This window comes from Phanerochaete carnosa (genome assembly GCF_000300595.1).
Source record: "Phanerochaete carnosa HHB-10118-sp unplaced genomic scaffold PHACAscaffold_5, whole genome shotgun sequence".
Lineage (NCBI taxonomy): Eukaryota > Fungi > Basidiomycota > Agaricomycetes > Polyporales > Phanerochaetaceae > Phanerochaete > Phanerochaete carnosa.
In genome coordinates, this window is record NW_006767632.1 from 1,322,490 (window position 1) to 1,337,322 (window position 14,833).

General features: G+C 52.4%; 5 protein-coding genes across 5 annotated transcripts; 3 read left to right on the top strand and 2 right to left on the bottom strand.

Annotated features, from left to right (window-relative positions):
- Window positions 1-28: 28 nt before the first annotated feature.
- On the top strand, window positions 29-1,169 carry PHACADRAFT_28406 (uncharacterized protein; the record flags this gene model as incomplete). Its single annotated transcript, XM_007395174.1, has 4 exons — window positions 29-858; window positions 921-985; window positions 1,025-1,103; window positions 1,154-1,169. 4 exons carry the CDS (start codon window positions 29-31, stop codon window positions 1,167-1,169), a joined length of 990 nt encoding a protein of 329 aa, XP_007395236.1.
- Window positions 1,170-2,341: 1,172 nt separating this feature from the next.
- PHACADRAFT_95543 (uncharacterized protein) lies at window positions 2,342-3,507 on the top strand (the record flags this gene model as incomplete). Its single annotated transcript, XM_007395628.1, has 2 exons — window positions 2,342-2,681; window positions 2,732-3,507. Coding segments are annotated over 2 exons (1,116 nt in total), but the record flags the coding sequence as incomplete, so codon positions are not given.
- Window positions 3,508-5,475: 1,968 nt separating this feature from the next.
- Window positions 5,476-6,787, bottom strand: PHACADRAFT_255944 (uncharacterized protein). The gene is made up of 5 exons (XM_007395629.1): window positions 6,686-6,787; window positions 6,517-6,633; window positions 6,096-6,461; window positions 5,691-6,043; window positions 5,476-5,636 (listed from the first exon to the last, which is right to left on the bottom strand). Exons 1-5 carry the CDS (start codon window positions 6,722-6,724, stop codon window positions 5,588-5,590), a joined length of 924 nt encoding a protein of 307 aa, XP_007395691.1. The 5' UTR covers window positions 6,725-6,787; the 3' UTR covers window positions 5,476-5,587.
- A 343-nt stretch (window positions 6,788-7,130) lies between these two features.
- On the bottom strand, window positions 7,131-9,819 carry PHACADRAFT_95777 (uncharacterized protein; the record flags this gene model as incomplete). The annotated part of the gene is made up of 11 exons (XM_007395630.1): window positions 7,131-7,691; window positions 7,750-7,865; window positions 7,921-8,018; window positions 8,149-8,261; window positions 8,311-8,617; window positions 8,669-8,876; window positions 8,943-9,037; window positions 9,268-9,364; window positions 9,409-9,560; window positions 9,625-9,725; window positions 9,778-9,819. Coding segments are annotated over 11 exons (1,890 nt in total), but the record flags the coding sequence as incomplete, so codon positions are not given.
- Window positions 9,820-11,108: 1,289 nt separating this feature from the next.
- On the top strand, window positions 11,109-13,777 carry PHACADRAFT_120692 (uncharacterized protein). Its single transcript, XM_007395631.1, has 9 exons — window positions 11,109-11,270; window positions 11,336-11,551; window positions 11,603-11,926; window positions 11,988-12,239; window positions 12,310-12,454; window positions 12,519-12,825; window positions 12,892-13,055; window positions 13,110-13,289; window positions 13,343-13,777. Exons 1-9 carry the CDS (start codon window positions 11,206-11,208, stop codon window positions 13,733-13,735), a joined length of 2,046 nt encoding a protein of 681 aa, XP_007395693.1. The 5' UTR covers window positions 11,109-11,205; the 3' UTR covers window positions 13,736-13,777.
- The last annotated feature ends 1,056 nt before the right edge of the window (window positions 13,778-14,833 follow it).

A 14,833-nucleotide genomic window follows, 5' to 3' on the forward strand; every position in this document is an offset into this window, starting at 1 on the left:
AATTCCGTCGTTCTTGAGGGTCTTGAGGATGACCGAGCTCAATGGCTTACAGAAGTGTGAAGCTCGACGGAGAAACAAGCGCCCGAGAATAGTAAGCGCTAGGGTTAGGTTTAGGATCTCATTCGTACATTCGTCTCCTCTGCCCATGCCTGAGGACAAAGCCCGCCCTACAAAGCTCAAGTTCAAGGGGGAGAAGACTAAGAAGAAGCGGAAGCGCGAGTACGATGACGATGGCGAGAGTAGTAGTCGCCGCCGCCGCAAGGACGAAGATGACGAGGCATCGGAGACATGGGTCCTCCCAGAGGAAACCAATGAGATACGGGGCCCTACGTTCATAACACACCCCTCAGATCCTTCTCCTATATGTATCACCTACGATACGACACGCGGACGCATCGTGTTGCAGCCGCTAGACAAGGAGAAGGCAGATGACGAGCAGGAATTACCCAAACTTCTGGACCGAATCCCTACTGAAGTCTCGCAGGTATGGGTTGTTACCCGGGTGGCGGGATCACCCACCATCAACTTGCGTACGGGCACCGGAGAGGGCAAGTTCTTGTCTTGCGACAAGCATGGCATTGTCTCTGCAGACAAGGAAGCTCGTGGCCCACAAGAAGAGTGGACGCCCGTCGTATTCCCAGACGGCATGATTGCTTTCCAGAATATCTACGAAAAATATCTGGCTGTTGACGAAGTTGCCGGTGGACAACTGGCTCTGAGAGGAGACAGTGAAGAGGTCGGCTTCAGAGAGAGGTTTTGGGTCAAGATTCAAAGCAAGTACAAGAAGGAAGCTCACGATGAAGAGAAGAGAAAAGAAGGCATGTCATTAGATGCCAATCTAGATGAAGTATCAGTAAAGTGCGCTGTCTTTTCTCAAGATTCTGCATACATACACCTGACATTCCCTTCCCTTTGTTTAGCAAGACATACCAGGCATGGGGCGCTGGTCGATCCGTCTTGTCTGTCGAAGACAAGAAAGGGGTATGTGTGTAAATCATTTCAGTGTATCAATGGTTTTGAATAGGTTTTGCGCAGCTCAAGAAAGCGAAGAAGGAAGGTCGGCTTGCTGAGGCTCTGCTGGACCGTCGGGCAAAGTTGAAGAGGTATGCCGTTGCACCCTATCATGAATATGTTTGCTGATACGACTAACTAGCGATCGGTTCTGCTAATCTCAACCATTTTAATTCTACTGTTCCAGGTTGAATTAATCCGAATCCTCACGGACTGCTGTACTGTAGTGCATTGTATTCTGGTTTTCATCACGAGTCTTACACGTCTAGACGCCGGGTGCGGCTGACTCGCAGTAGTATGCGAGGCAAGGCTGTGGCCCAAGCGTGTTGTGAACTGATTTATGTATCGGAGGTGGGCTGACTATCGAGACGTACTGGATGTGGGCTCGACGGTATTGCGATAAGCGCCCATGACACGCGACGCGCCGATATTATAACGCGTTTCTGATCGCGTTTTTCTCTCACCTTCATCCCACCCTGGCCACTTCTCGCGATGCCTGTCTCGCGTACGAAGATCACGGAGGCTTATACCGTGCTTGGCCTTGAGGATGTGAGATACAGGCATTAGTAAGGAAAACCCATCGCTAACGATATAACACAGGGAGCGTCCCTCGAAGTGGTCAAAAGTACATACAAGCAGGTAGGTTCCACTCGGCAACGTCTTAGTATGATTTCAGACGTGGCTGAACTTCATAGCTTGCACTACGCACGCATCCAGACAAGAACCCAGGCAATGAGGCTGCAACAGCAGAGTTCCAGCGACTTAGCGAGGCCTATAACGCCCTTCTGAAACATCTCGACAGGTCCGCGCCACCCCCTCGGCCAGGGCATTACGGAGCGTACGACGACGAATCGGACTATGGAGACCACGACGAGTCGGACGACGGGTACTGGTATTACGATTCCGACTATGACGACTCCGAAGACGACTTCTACTTCGAGTCGCGCTCAGAGCGGTTCGCGTTCTTCATGTGAGTGTGTCGTGTGTGACATGTGCTCCTTGTTTTGAATAAGTATCAGGTATATGTTTGAGGAAGTTCTCCATGATAGGGGCAATCGTTCGTCCCAACGATGTGTGTTTTCACCCTGTTATTCCGCGACGCCTTTCGCTAACCTCTACTCAGCATACCACCGACACCATCATCACGAGCATGTGCCGCCCGAGAGCCAGGAAGAATTTCAATCGCGTATTCGTCGCGCTCGTGAAGAGCAAGAGCTAGCCGCTGAGCGACGGAAGAGAGAAGAGGCGCGACGCAAGGAGGAACAAGAACGGGAGCGTGCGAGAGGTTTGTCGGAACGGCTAACAGTATTCAGAATTGATTTGATATGTCTGTGCAGAGCGTAAGGCAGCCGAAACCAGGCAGAAAGCGAAAGCCTCGAACAAGAAGGCGCAGGCCGAGGCATCCCGCAAGTCAGCGGAAAGCAAAGCCAAAGCACTACAAGAGCGGTCTCAAGCTCTGCGATCAGCAGTCTTCTCAGCCGCTCGAAGCGGTGACGCACAGAAGGTCAAGAAAAGCGTGTACGAGGACCATGTCGACGCTGCAGGCGGTGAAGTCAAACGCGGCTGTGACGCGTACATGACGACGTCGCCTAAGGACCCCTCGGAGACGCTATCTCATATTGCTGCCAATTACGGCGATGTGGACTTGCTGCAATGGCTTGACACGCACGGTCAGTATATTCAGCGACCATGCATGCAGTTATTGATTACATGCTTGTAGGAGCGGACATGGAGGAACGTAACGAGGCCGGGTACACACCTTTCCACGTCGCCCTGCAGAGGGGTTACACAACAGTCCTCAAATACTTCTTCGATATGCATGAGCCTGATGATTCTGAGGCCATCTACAAGGCGCCGCCGTCCAAGTCTCTACTTACTCTTGCCGTGGAGTCAGCTCAGCCCGAGGTGGTGTGGATGATTCTGGACAAGAAGCTCGCATCAACCAAAGACATGACCGACGCGTGGGCATACATCACTTCCGATGGCCGCAAAGCTACCTTGAACAAACTGGGCTTGGCGGAGCCGAGCGATAAGGCTGAAGAAATTGTGAACCTTCTCGCGACATTTGGTGGCTTCACAAAGGAAGCTGACCTCGAGCCCGAAGCCGAACTTGTTACCACACCTCAGTCTATTGGTCGCGTATTCACATCATCGCCGCCACTTTTGGCAGGGTCTGGAAGTCCTCCACCCGCGCTCTCGTCTCAGAATGGTGCCTCGCCCAAGAAAAACTACCGTAACTATAACCGGAAGTCTGCTCCGCCCTCGACGCCGAGCCAGGCAAGCCCTATTCAACTAGAATCATTAAGGCCCGCTTCTGCATCTGGTCAGGAGACACCGCCGAAATCTGCCGCTGATAACCCCACGGCCAATACGGAGCATAACGATCAACCCGCGCCGCCCCGTGGTAGAGGACGAGGCTACGGAAGGGGCCGAGGTCGGGAACGCGGTTTTAAAGGACGTGGGCGTGGAGGGCGACCTCCACCCGTATCCTCGTGAATCATCGTCCCTTCCGTTTTTCTTTTGCGGACCCCCCCCCTCTCCGTTGTCGTTCTGTGATCCGAACCATATTGCACATCGTGTTTGTCATAATATCGTTGGTACTCTATTGTGTACGTACATAATGGTATTGTACGGCCAGAGTAAGACTCTTGCACATGAAGCTGGAGCTCGAGCGTGCGGGAAATGAGTCAGTGACAATCGAGAATCATTCATGTCTGCGGAGAAGTATGCATGCCAGTAGTATCAATCAAGTAGAGGTCATGCCGCTTGAAGCGTGAGATTAATACCGAACTCGGCCTAGGGCTGAGTCTCCTGTGGATGGAGGACCGGAAGTGCGGTATTGTTGTTGGCGAAATCGTCAACTGAGCCCGCATGAAGAATGGGAGATGGGTCATGCTTCGGAGGCACTGTCCAAGGATGACGTCGGCGCAGGGTCGCAGTCTGCTTCGACGAGAGAACCCCTGCTTGACCGGGTGCGTCGCATGTCCTAACGAGAATGGTGGTATGCCGTGAATCGTAGGCAAACGGGCCTTGTCGCATGATAGATGCATATGAGCGGGCGATTTGTGAATATCTCGCACCTCGTGCAGCAGCTGTCATCGCAGTTGACTTGGTTCCCGTGGTACTAGCCATGTACGTGCGAAGATAATTGCAAATGCACTGGAATTGACGTACGGTTCATATACGGAGAAGTCGCTTCAAGGCAATAGGCGGATGTTCAGGATCCTCTGCCCAGTAGCGCTGTACCATGCCCCGTGAATCTTCTGCTTGCCATCTTGCGAGGTCCCCATTGACTCTTCCGTGACAGGAAATGCATCCTACAGGGATGTAAGCCAAACTTCAACGCTGGCACCCGAGCCCACAACACAGAACGATTCGATGCAGCCCAGAACTATAGCTGCTTCGGCCCCAAAAGTTGTTCCCCGCCCGAAGAACGAACCCAGCACAGTGTTCGTAAACAAGACTAGTCGCCTCGCTCTTCAGGTCCAAATGCATGTTACTCGAGAGGCGCTGCGGGTGATTGTGGTGAGACGATTATCTGCTGCTATTATATGTATATGCGACGCTCATTGGCTTGTAGAATGACATGCGAAAGGCCGTTAAGAAATATTTGCACTTAGGGCGTCCGTTCGAGCAGCAGAAACGCAAAGCCCTCAATGCCTATATTGCGGAGGTGAGTACCGACCTCGTTTGACAACGTCTCTTGTTTACCGTCATACTCACCGATACGGGTCTAGTGCTCGAAGCTGCCCAGGCTTCAGCGTTACTTGGGTTGTTGGCCCGCGGTCGCCTACTGCAAGCTATATCTGCGTGGCCGCGAGCGGCACAGGGAATACCTTGTCAATAAGGCAGCCCCGGTTTGTCGTTTCGAGCCAACGACATAGTATACGATCAATATCCTGACGGTATTCGCTGACAGGCACCTTCGACTCGGAAGCAGGACGAGGACCCACCGCAGAAACCGACTCGAACGGTACCACCTATCCCTGAGCCGCCAACCGCACAGCTGGCGTCATCGCCAGCAGCCACGAGCCCTCCTGAGCATGCGACACCCGCAGATAATCAGCATCGTGCCGCAAGTGGCTCAAGCGGTAGCCAAGTGTCGTCATTGAATAACTTCTTCACCCTGTTTGACCCGCCTCAGCCGGGCCTTCTGCAGGTCTTCCAGCTCGCAGGGGTAGGGAAGTTAGCGGAGTTGGAGAAGCTTGCAAGAGATGAGTCTATGCAAGAAGAATTTTTGTACTTTTTGATGCACGAGAACAAGCTTACCCGGTTCCAGTATGCATTGATAAGGGGAGCTATGCGTCGAGCGTTCGCATCTAGCCTCTCCTACGAGTAGGATACCCAATAGTTAGCTAAACCACGTATTAGTAATATTGACAACATGCCCTACCCTTACCTCCCTTGCGCTACCACTGTAGTCGATATCTATGACTGTGATACCTTGAGGCTAAACATCAAAGTGCAGAAAACTGTATCCAGGGGCATACGTGCTGCATAATATTCTGAGCTATATCACGACAAGAACCGGCAGTAGAGACAAAGAAGTGACAGATATTATACAGCCATACAGCAATCAGTATCTCCTCCTGCCTGGAGAGCGAGAACGATCTCTTCGGCGGTCGCTGAAGAGGGGGCGTCAGTGAATATGTCTCCTAGGCAACAGCTTGTACACTTACTCGTAGCGGGACGAGCCATGACGTTCGTACCCCCCACCCCGATCCTTGTAGTCATCTCTTGATACCCTGTAATCCCGTTCGCCACCGCGCGGAGGTGCACCGCCTGGAGGTGCAGATCCGCCAGGTCCGCCACCAGGAGCAGGGGGGGCCGCTTTGCGCTTCTCACGCTCCTCTTTGAACTTCCCCAGCATGTTCCGGAGTTCGTGATAACCAAGATGCATTTTTCCACCAAAGTGGTCTGCAAGACGACGATCTGAATCGAGGACGGAGAGGTAGGCGCCGCAGACATCGCAGACGCGGAGCTTCTGATGACCGGACGCGCCAGAAGTATCCGTCAATTGTTGCAGCTCCCGCTAATTTTTGGTCAGCATACTGCTCGAAAGCGAAATAACTTGCGAGACGCACCTCCTTCTCTGCCTTTTCGCTCTTCAAAGCCTCGATGGCTGCCATCTCTCGCATAGACTCTTCAACCTTGCCTTGCTCACCGAGGGTTTCGATCTTCTCTGTGCCGCCCTGGATAGCGAGCTCAATCTCAGCAATTTCACGCATCAGGTTCGTCGTTTTCGCGTTTTCCTCTGGTGTCTTCTCCAGCCGCCGGTGGGCAGCACGGATTCTCCGGTCACACTCATCAACGAAAGCGAAGATATTGGATTCGTATTCCATCTGGAAGCGTGCAAAAATGGGGTTGTTTGGGTCTGCTTCCCGTGCTTGCAGGAACTCCGTCTTGAGACGTTCGGTGTGCGACTTCGGACAGGCACCCAAGTCCATTTTCTGGAGACGCAGTCGTATCAGCGAATTAAAAATGGCATTCGAGACAGACACTTACCGTATTCGTGAAAAGCGTATGTGGGCATGTTCCGCAAAGGAAGTTACGGCAAACCTTCTCGTCTGACCATGTCAGATTCGCGTTCGCAACACCCATAGCCTCTGGACCCATCATTTGCTGAGAAGTGTTCAGTACATGCGAATGTGGGATACAAACTGTCATGTCGTACCTCCAGAAGCTTCCTTTGCATCTCTGCAAGTCGACCCATGTTGTACTTCCTTGCTCGTGAGAAAGAAAAAAGGAGGGCTAACTGGTGTTCGTTAGGGTACAAGTGAGAGTACGGTGTTAGTCTCTGTTTGGTCAGCGTCGGCCGAGTTAGCGCATGTCAGGCGCTTACTGTGCTGCGTGGCGACCATCAAGCGCTCTCATCCGAGTCTAGAGAAACATTTCGAACTTGAAAGCTTGAATAGCGAGTAGTTTGTGAAGAGTTATAGTTATTTATTTATGACATTTTATAAGCGTATTATTCTTAGCAATGTTCTAGAATCGGTCCATTTGGCACCAGAAAGGGAACGAAAACATAGTGAATGTAACTTAGAAAGCGTACGCGGAATGAAAGTCAGGGCTCGACAGGGTGTAGCGTGAGTACCTTGGCAGTGGCTCTGTGAGTGCTGCTACGTGGATGCCATGTCTAACATAGCTGTGTGATTAAATGGATACTGCCACTGCTGCATCACGTCCGCAGAGTATTGGGCGTACATGCCTGCGGGAGATGCGAACCCAGTGTGCATTTCCCAGATGGGTCCCGGCTCCGTCGTATTGGCGAGTGGAAGAGCGCTCGATACAAAGTGCGAAAGGCTGAAGTCCATTTCGTTGTCTCCGGCTTGTTCCTGCACGACTGGCGACCCCCGCCCGCCGAATTGGCTATCTGGATGCGGGCCAGAGGCCGGCTCGTGCGATGGTACGTCGGGCCATGAGTGCGTCTCAGGGTAGTATTGATCTTCGTCGCCTGAGTGCTGCGGCGGAGACTCCACAGCGTCGATCTGTTCTCGCAACGCCGGGGTGTAGTATTTTTCAAATAGGTTTCTGAGAAACTTGGAATAGAGCGCGGGCGAGTGTCGTCCGTCCAGAGCAACAACATTCGAACCAAGGATCACAATGAGCCGTTTGACTAACTTGACGATGTCTCGACACTGTGAAGCGTCGAGGAGAGGCAAGAGCCTAGGACGAAAAAGCTAACATGGCGGCGTTTAGTAGCTCTTCAAACAAGGCTGACGGCAAATCACGACGTACATTGAGCAGGAAACCTGCACAGAATGCCATATATAAGAAGTTGGCTTCCATAGCCCAGCTTAGCAGCCCCGATGGATACAACGAATCCAGTACAATCTGGATGACATGTTGAGCGGCTTCGATGGACTGATCCAACGTTAGCCAACATCAGCTTCACATGAAAGTACCAACATGCCTGGTTCAAGATGTAATCCTCGCGTGATAACCCTTGCTTGAGACGATATTGAAAACCGACCGATAGAATGACCAGGCGGAGGTAGGACGCAATCCTGCCGGCGAGATCAATACCGAGTATGTCTTCAGTCGAATGCGAACTCACATGCGGAAGTTATGGGAACGGTAGCGTACTTCCGGGCCTGCACAGGGGTAATTAATACGTATCCAGTGGAAAAGCCGGACATATACTTGCAGATCTTCACATTCGGGTCAGCAGCGAGTCTATCATTCCAGAACTCGACCAATTCTGTAAATTCCTTATCGAATTGTATGCAATGCGCGCCAACATCAAAACCCTGGGCGAAAGCCGATAAGCGAAGTTCGGCGATTGAAGAAAGAGCTTACTTCGCGGAATCTACCAGGTAGGGTGTCCATGGGGCCGACGGTACGGCGAAACTTCAGCATGGCCAGAAGCAATTCGGCATACGCGCAAAGTCCGATATCGTAAGGTGAGCCGTCAAGCGACATGTACCATGTGCGAGCACTTGTTCTGACAACATAGTCGTCGTACTTGATCATCGGCATCTTACCAAACTGTGTCGCATGCGAGCCGTCAACGCAGCAGGCGTTAATCCACGTACGGGTGCGATTGAGGTTTTCTCGTATGTCGGTGCTATCCTGAGGTTTGTCGAGTCCAATTTCCTGAGCCATTCTTTCTGAATCATCAGCTGGATACCTTATACTTGCGGGCAACTCGACTGACCGGATAGCAGCGCCCATGAATAGCCAGCTCCTATCCTCTAGCCAATTCTTTTTGGGCACAGGATAAACGGCTAGAATGAGCAGCGATTGGACTGTTTCGACATTCACTGGTTCCATGATCAAGGCTTCCGCTGCTGCATCGCGTGCTATGTCCATCGCGAGGGCCCATAGCCCTTGGCGATTGTAATGACGTGCAGCGCAAGCACATACTGAGTTCACGGTGAGTCCTCGATTGCTCGGACGGAGAAAGGAGGCTAGATAGAAAGGCCACTCACTTACTGTGAACAACAGGGGGCTCCTCCATATCAACCTTTGTGGGCAGTGTAGTTCGCCGTCCAAAAGTGAAAAGAAAGGCTGAAAAGAATCAGACCTATGAATAAGCAATGCGTTGAATGACACACATTAATCCTTTCAAAATACCTGCAGAGCAATTAGACAGCGATTAGTATTAACGGGTGGGAAGACGCACAAGTTGAACAGGTCAATAACCTCACGCGAGTCGATAATGCCAGTGCGCAATATCATGGGTATTTTCGAGTAATTGGGGCCATTTGCTAATCAAGTCAAAGGAAATTCAAACAGGGAATATTAACAACATACGAGAGAGGTCGACGTCTAGAGGCCCTATGTGAGACGAATAGTAGCGGTGGCAGATAAGTACTGCTGCGGGGCGTGCTGTAAACGCGGGCGCGGTCAGCTATGAGAAGATTTGTAGGCTATGCTACATGTAAGGAAACTAACCAATCTCTCCGCCTCTGCGCTTCTCGAGCTCCCTGGACTGTTCAGCCCATTTGTTTACTTTGGCATCAGTATGTAATTCATCAAACTTCGCCAACAGTGATTGAATCTGCAAATCCTGCTGTCGCGCCCTGGCGCGGAGATCATCATGTGTTCTGATGGAATAAGGTAAGGGTAGCCCGGCGACTTCGCATCATTAAGTACACGGGTGAGACTTACGGCGCTGCTTTACGCTTCTTCCGAGTGCGACTAACACATTCATGGTTTCCGGCGATGCACCTATTGCATCGCGTCTCCCCCGGAGAGAACTGGCATCTGACCTGGCATATTTCAAATAAGCTCGGGCAGCGATACAGAGAGTCGTTGCCGGACCTTGAGAGATTTGCAGTGCACGCATGCGCCCGGACTACGGGAAGGAATTAGTCGCCGGCAGATGCGAGCTAGCAAACGATGCACTCACAGTTTCTTCCCCCTCTGGTCTCGTTGTCGCTTTTGCGAACGAGGTGCTGTGGAGGATTCTGCTTCGGACTCGGTCGAGCTGGCTTGAGCGAACTGGTCGTGGAATTCCATAATTATGGGGTCGATCCGAGTCTCGTTTGGCCGACGCGGACGTGCGACGTTAGTAGAAGGGCGCCGGCCGGCATGCACAGGCAATACGCCCAACGAGGATGAAGGTCGAGACATGGTGTTCAAAGCGCTATTAGGGGCGACTGTGCTGTCGGTGAGAGATGGTGGAAGAACCTGGCAAGGTGCAGCTGCTCTTTATACACCAAAATGACGGCCGTGATTAGTGGACCGCCTTGGACCGCGGAGGATTTGGACCAGATTTGGATCTGCGAATGGGCACCTACAAAGAATAGATCGATACGAACGATCGGCGGAGAAGTCGACGTTTCGGGAGGAGGTGCATGGAATTTCGCACAAACGCCCAGTGCTCTCCCCTGAGCGTCCCAAGGTGTCTCAGTGTGCCATGACGACGACCAGGTGCAGCCGGCATGTAATTGGGCGCAAGGTGGGCAGCTGGCGATTAGGCAACTTAGTAAAAGCCGTTCCGGGAGATCGGGATGTGCGGGTATCTAATAAACTGTTCACGATGTCTAATGTTCAAGGTGCTGCCTGGAAACCAGCCTCAAGGTCAGTGTTCTAAACATAGGGGGCGGCAGCAAGTCGCTCTGATATCTGGACAGAGGGCGCACGCGCGGAATTAGACCTCGTGGCCACCGGCAATTACTCTGAACTCCCCTAATGTTCGGGAGCACGGCTGCCACATGCATGAGATTCATCAGTGCCTCAGGTTCACTGGCCTGTTGGGCGTCGAGAATCAGTTGCGCAGTACTGGGGGCTCAAAGCGCTATGAACCAAGTTTTCCAGTCGGATGTGTACAATGCTCTATACGGCAGGTAGTCTTGAATAGCTACACATGGGTAGGTTGCAGTGGGACAAGATCTACATGCATCTCCCAAACTGGGATTGATCGTCGGAAGTAGTGATGGTATTGACTCCGGGAAACGGCAGCAAGCGCATTTCCCTCTCTCAAATTCTGCAAGCCCGTCTTCGCGGTCCAATTTCTAACATTTAACCTTTCTACAATGCCTGAAGATATCAGAGAGAGGGGTGGGTGCCCGAAGGAGTTCCCACGCCATTGACCCCGATGTCCTGATACACTGGTCGGAAGCGCGTGTGTTGGGCGCTTCCAGTTTTATCCAAAGTCTCTGCGGACCTCAGACAGCATAGAGCGGGGCCTTATTCACAGCCGCTCCCACCTCGTCACACGAAACAATCTCTCGGCTGCAGCACGCCATGGCGGACTCAGCTGCATTTGCTGGGGTCTGGTCATCGTTGCCGACGACCTTAACACCATGGATGTATGTACTGCGGTGCTTGAAACGATAAACCCATCCAGGACGACCTACTCAGCTGAATCACCTAGATTAGATGTCCTCCAATCCATGGGCCACACACACATGACACCAGTGCAAGCGTCCACCATTCCTTTGTTCATGCGCAACAAAGATGTCGTGGTCGAAGCTGTTACGGGCTCTGGCAAGACCTTGGCATTCGTTATCCCCATATTGGAGAAGCTCATTCGGCGGGAAGCGAAGTTGAGTGGGAATGAGATTGGTGCACTCGTCATTAGTCCGACCAGGTACGCGGTTCGTTGCTCACGCTGTACATTCTAATACAATGCACCCTCTAGAGAACTTGCCAATCAAATTCATTCTATATTCGAGCTGTTCTTGCAGTCTCAGCCGTCGGCACAACATTCACACCCAACGTCCCCAGCTCAGTCTGACGGCGATGAATCCGGGGGTTTACCCGAGTCTCGTTGGGAATTCCCTCCGCCCCTACTCCTTGTCTCGTCAGGGTCTTCTCCCGCACAGGATCTCCAACGCTTTATGTCAACGGGCGCAGACATCGTCGTTGGTACCCCTGGCCGCGTGGAGGAATTTCTTCTCGGCAAGGGGAATAGTGTTGTTAACGTCAAAGAACTGGAGATTCTTGTCTTGGACGAAGCTGATCGGTAAGCCTTACGCCGCACAATCTAGTCGTTCGGCTGCCGTTTACACGGTGGTTACATCTAGCTTACTAGACTTGGGATTTAACCAAACCCTCACCCGTATTTTGACACACCTGCCGAAGCAGCGCCGGACGGGTCTCTTCAGTGCTACAATGACAGATGCAGACGCCGTATCAGAACTGGTACGTGTGGGCTTGCGGAACCCTGCCCGGGTCGTCGTCAAAGTGCAAACAAAGAAGACAAAAACGAAGGCGGCTGATGACCAGAGTAGGAAGAAGATCTCAGACATGATAGAAGAACGTCGCATCCCCGCAAAGTATGTGTTTCATATCATTCATACAGACAGGGCGCATTTAAATCTGCCGACACGGCGCCGCTACATCTAGCCTGCGGAATTTTTATCTCATTTGCCGGTCGTCTGAGAAGCTGATCCAATTCGCTCGCCTGATACAACACGAATGCCATCACCAACAATCGTTCCGCTTTATCGTCTACTTTGCGACGTGTGCCTGTGTCGATTACTTTTATAGGGTACGCACAGCGCAATGTCTCATACCGTGGGGCTAGCTGACCGGCGATTTACTATATCGCGTAGATCCTACCGGCGGTCCTGCCTTCATACATCACACTGCACTCACTACACGGCCACCTTCCACCTGCCGCCCGCACGAAGACCCTACATGCGTTTGCTTCTGGGGTTGCTACCTCTACATCACCACAAGTATTACTGGCGACAGATGTAGCAGCAAGAGGCCTGGACCTTCCTGATGTAGACGTCGTAATTCAGTTCGATCCACCGTCAGACCCCAAAACGTTCTCACACCGTTGTGGACGTACTGCGCGCGCGGGACGGAGTGGCAGGGCATGGACTTTTTTAGTCGGTCGTGAGATCGACTATGTCGGTAGGTCACAGCATGACACACGTTTTCCTCTACGTCTTTGGCCTCTGACATCGATCTGTACGCTAGACTTCCTGGCCGTCCGCAAGATACCTATCAAGGAACGCTCCGCTTTCAGGGAAGATGGCGCCCCGCTTGCTATCGCCGAGGATGATCTAGAGGACACGGCAGTGCTGCAGACCCTGGATAAAGTTCGCTACGTTGTCCTTAAAGATAGAACACTCCACGACAAGGTATATATTGCCCTTCCATCTTTGAGTTGTCATTTATTTGGGCTGTTCTCCCAGGCAACGAAGGCATTCGTATCATTTGTCCGGGCATACTCGAAACATGAAGCGTCCTACATCTTCCGGATAAAGGATCTCGACCTCATTGGTGTCGCCAAGAGTTTCGGGTTGCTACGCCTGCCGCGGATGCCTGAGCTGAAGGATGCTAGTCGGGACGAATGGCGGGATGCCGACGTTGATGTAAGTTCTTCAAACCATGTCGTACCTCTTGAGCTCAACAACGTCTTGTGCAGTGGGGCAGATACGCCCACGCGGACTCCGCAAAGGAAGCGAGCCGCCTCGCAGAACTCGAAAAGCAGAAACAAGTCGATGCCATCGCTGCTGCAGAACGGCTCCGGAAGCAAGCCGCGGAAAAGAAAAAAGCGAATGCGGCGTGGAGCAATAAGATGACGAAAAGGGAGGAGAAAGAGAAACGGAAGCAGAAAAAAGGGAACAAGAAGCGGTGGCTCACGCAGCAACAGTCTGCCACTGGCGACAGGAAGAGGAGTAGAGTCGATGATGGCGACGGAGATGGCGACAAAGGCGACGACTGGGAAGACTTGGCGAGGGAGGAGCGGATGGCGAAGAAACTGAAGCGGGGAGAGATCTCGCAGAATGAGTTTGACAGCCAGTTCCCGGATATCTAGCTAACGTTACTTTTTTGTTTTTTATATACGCATCGATGATTTTTCAATACATAGAGGGAGATGCTTGTGTTTGGTCTCGTGCTTGCAGCTGCCATTTCGGGACGGCGGCGCGCGTTAGTGAACGCGAGGGAGACAGTCCTGCGCCTCATTTTCATTCACCTGCTCAGACTCGCACAGGCCATATCGACGGCTCGCTCCGAGACCCGCGAACCCGAACCCCGCCGCACCACAGAGCCCCAGCTAGCATTTAGACTGTGATAAACGACGAAGATGCCTATTCAGTGGGATAGAAGTAGACCTCCTACACGATGCCATGTATGTCTAGGGATACCGTATCTCTCAGAGCAGTTCTAACCGTTCACCTCCCGCTCTTTCATGCTTGCTGATGCCTGCGGTGTCGATGGGCTTGATAGTGGTACTACTCCGACGGGTCGAAGCGCATGCAACGCAATGGTGACTGGGGATGCACTCATCCCGCCTGTCTATTTATTCATCCCGAACATTCAAAATGGGCAGAAGCCAAACCTACGCATCATCCTAATGCAGAGGGCGAGAAGAAGGAATTGGTGAGGAGAGACAGGGCAACGGAAAAGGAACGGACTCGCAGCGAGAGGGATGTGGGCAGGACTAGGGAGCCCAGAGAATACGAGCGGGAGAGAGAGGGAGAACGGGAGAGAGGCAGAGATAGGGAGCATGATAGCCTAGAATCACCACCTCGTGCAGGGCCATCAACTCCGACAGGCCCAAACATGCCCTCCTCTACATACGCCAGCAGCAGAGACCCTCGCATGCGTTCAAGTGCATCGTTGAGTTCTTTCACCGCTCCCCCCATATCCAGCACGAACTCTACTCAGCCTCGGGCATCAACTCGTCTTGACTCGCCAAGCAAACCGGGTGCTGCTCGTTCTATTCCGCGACGAGACTCAATGTCCAGGCCCGATATTCTGTCGGCGACGCCGATGGCCATGGCTTCGCCTAGCTTGAGCCGCTCTGACACTGTCGTGTCGCGAACCACCTCAGTGGGCGGTCGTGACTCTCTGTCCAACTCTTATGACCGAGGTCCATTTTACGACAGAGACAAAGAACGTGACCGCGACC

Bases quoted from the DNA above. Each gene is read 5' to 3' on its own strand.
- PHACADRAFT_255944 (XM_007395629.1), bottom strand. From the start codon at position 6,724: ATGGGTCGACTTGCAGAGATGCAAAGGAAGCTTCTGGAG. The intron at 6,462-6,516 runs GTAAGTGTCTGT...CTGCGTCTCCAG, and splicing joins ATACGCTTTTCACGAATACG to AAAATGGACTTGGGTGCCTG. The intron at 5,637-5,690 runs GTAAGTGTACAA...CCCCCTCTTCAG, and splicing joins CATGGCTCGTCCCGCTACGA to CGACCGCCGAAGAGATCGTT.
- PHACADRAFT_120692 (XM_007395631.1), top strand. From the start codon at position 11,206: ATGGCGGACTCAGCTGCATTTGCTGGGGTCTGGTCATCGTTGCCGACG. The intron at 12,455-12,518 runs GTACGCACAGCG...TATATCGCGTAG, and splicing joins GTGTCGATTACTTTTATAGG to ATCCTACCGGCGGTCCTGCC. The intron at 12,826-12,891 runs GTAGGTCACAGC...TCTGTACGCTAG, and splicing joins TCGTGAGATCGACTATGTCG to ACTTCCTGGCCGTCCGCAAG.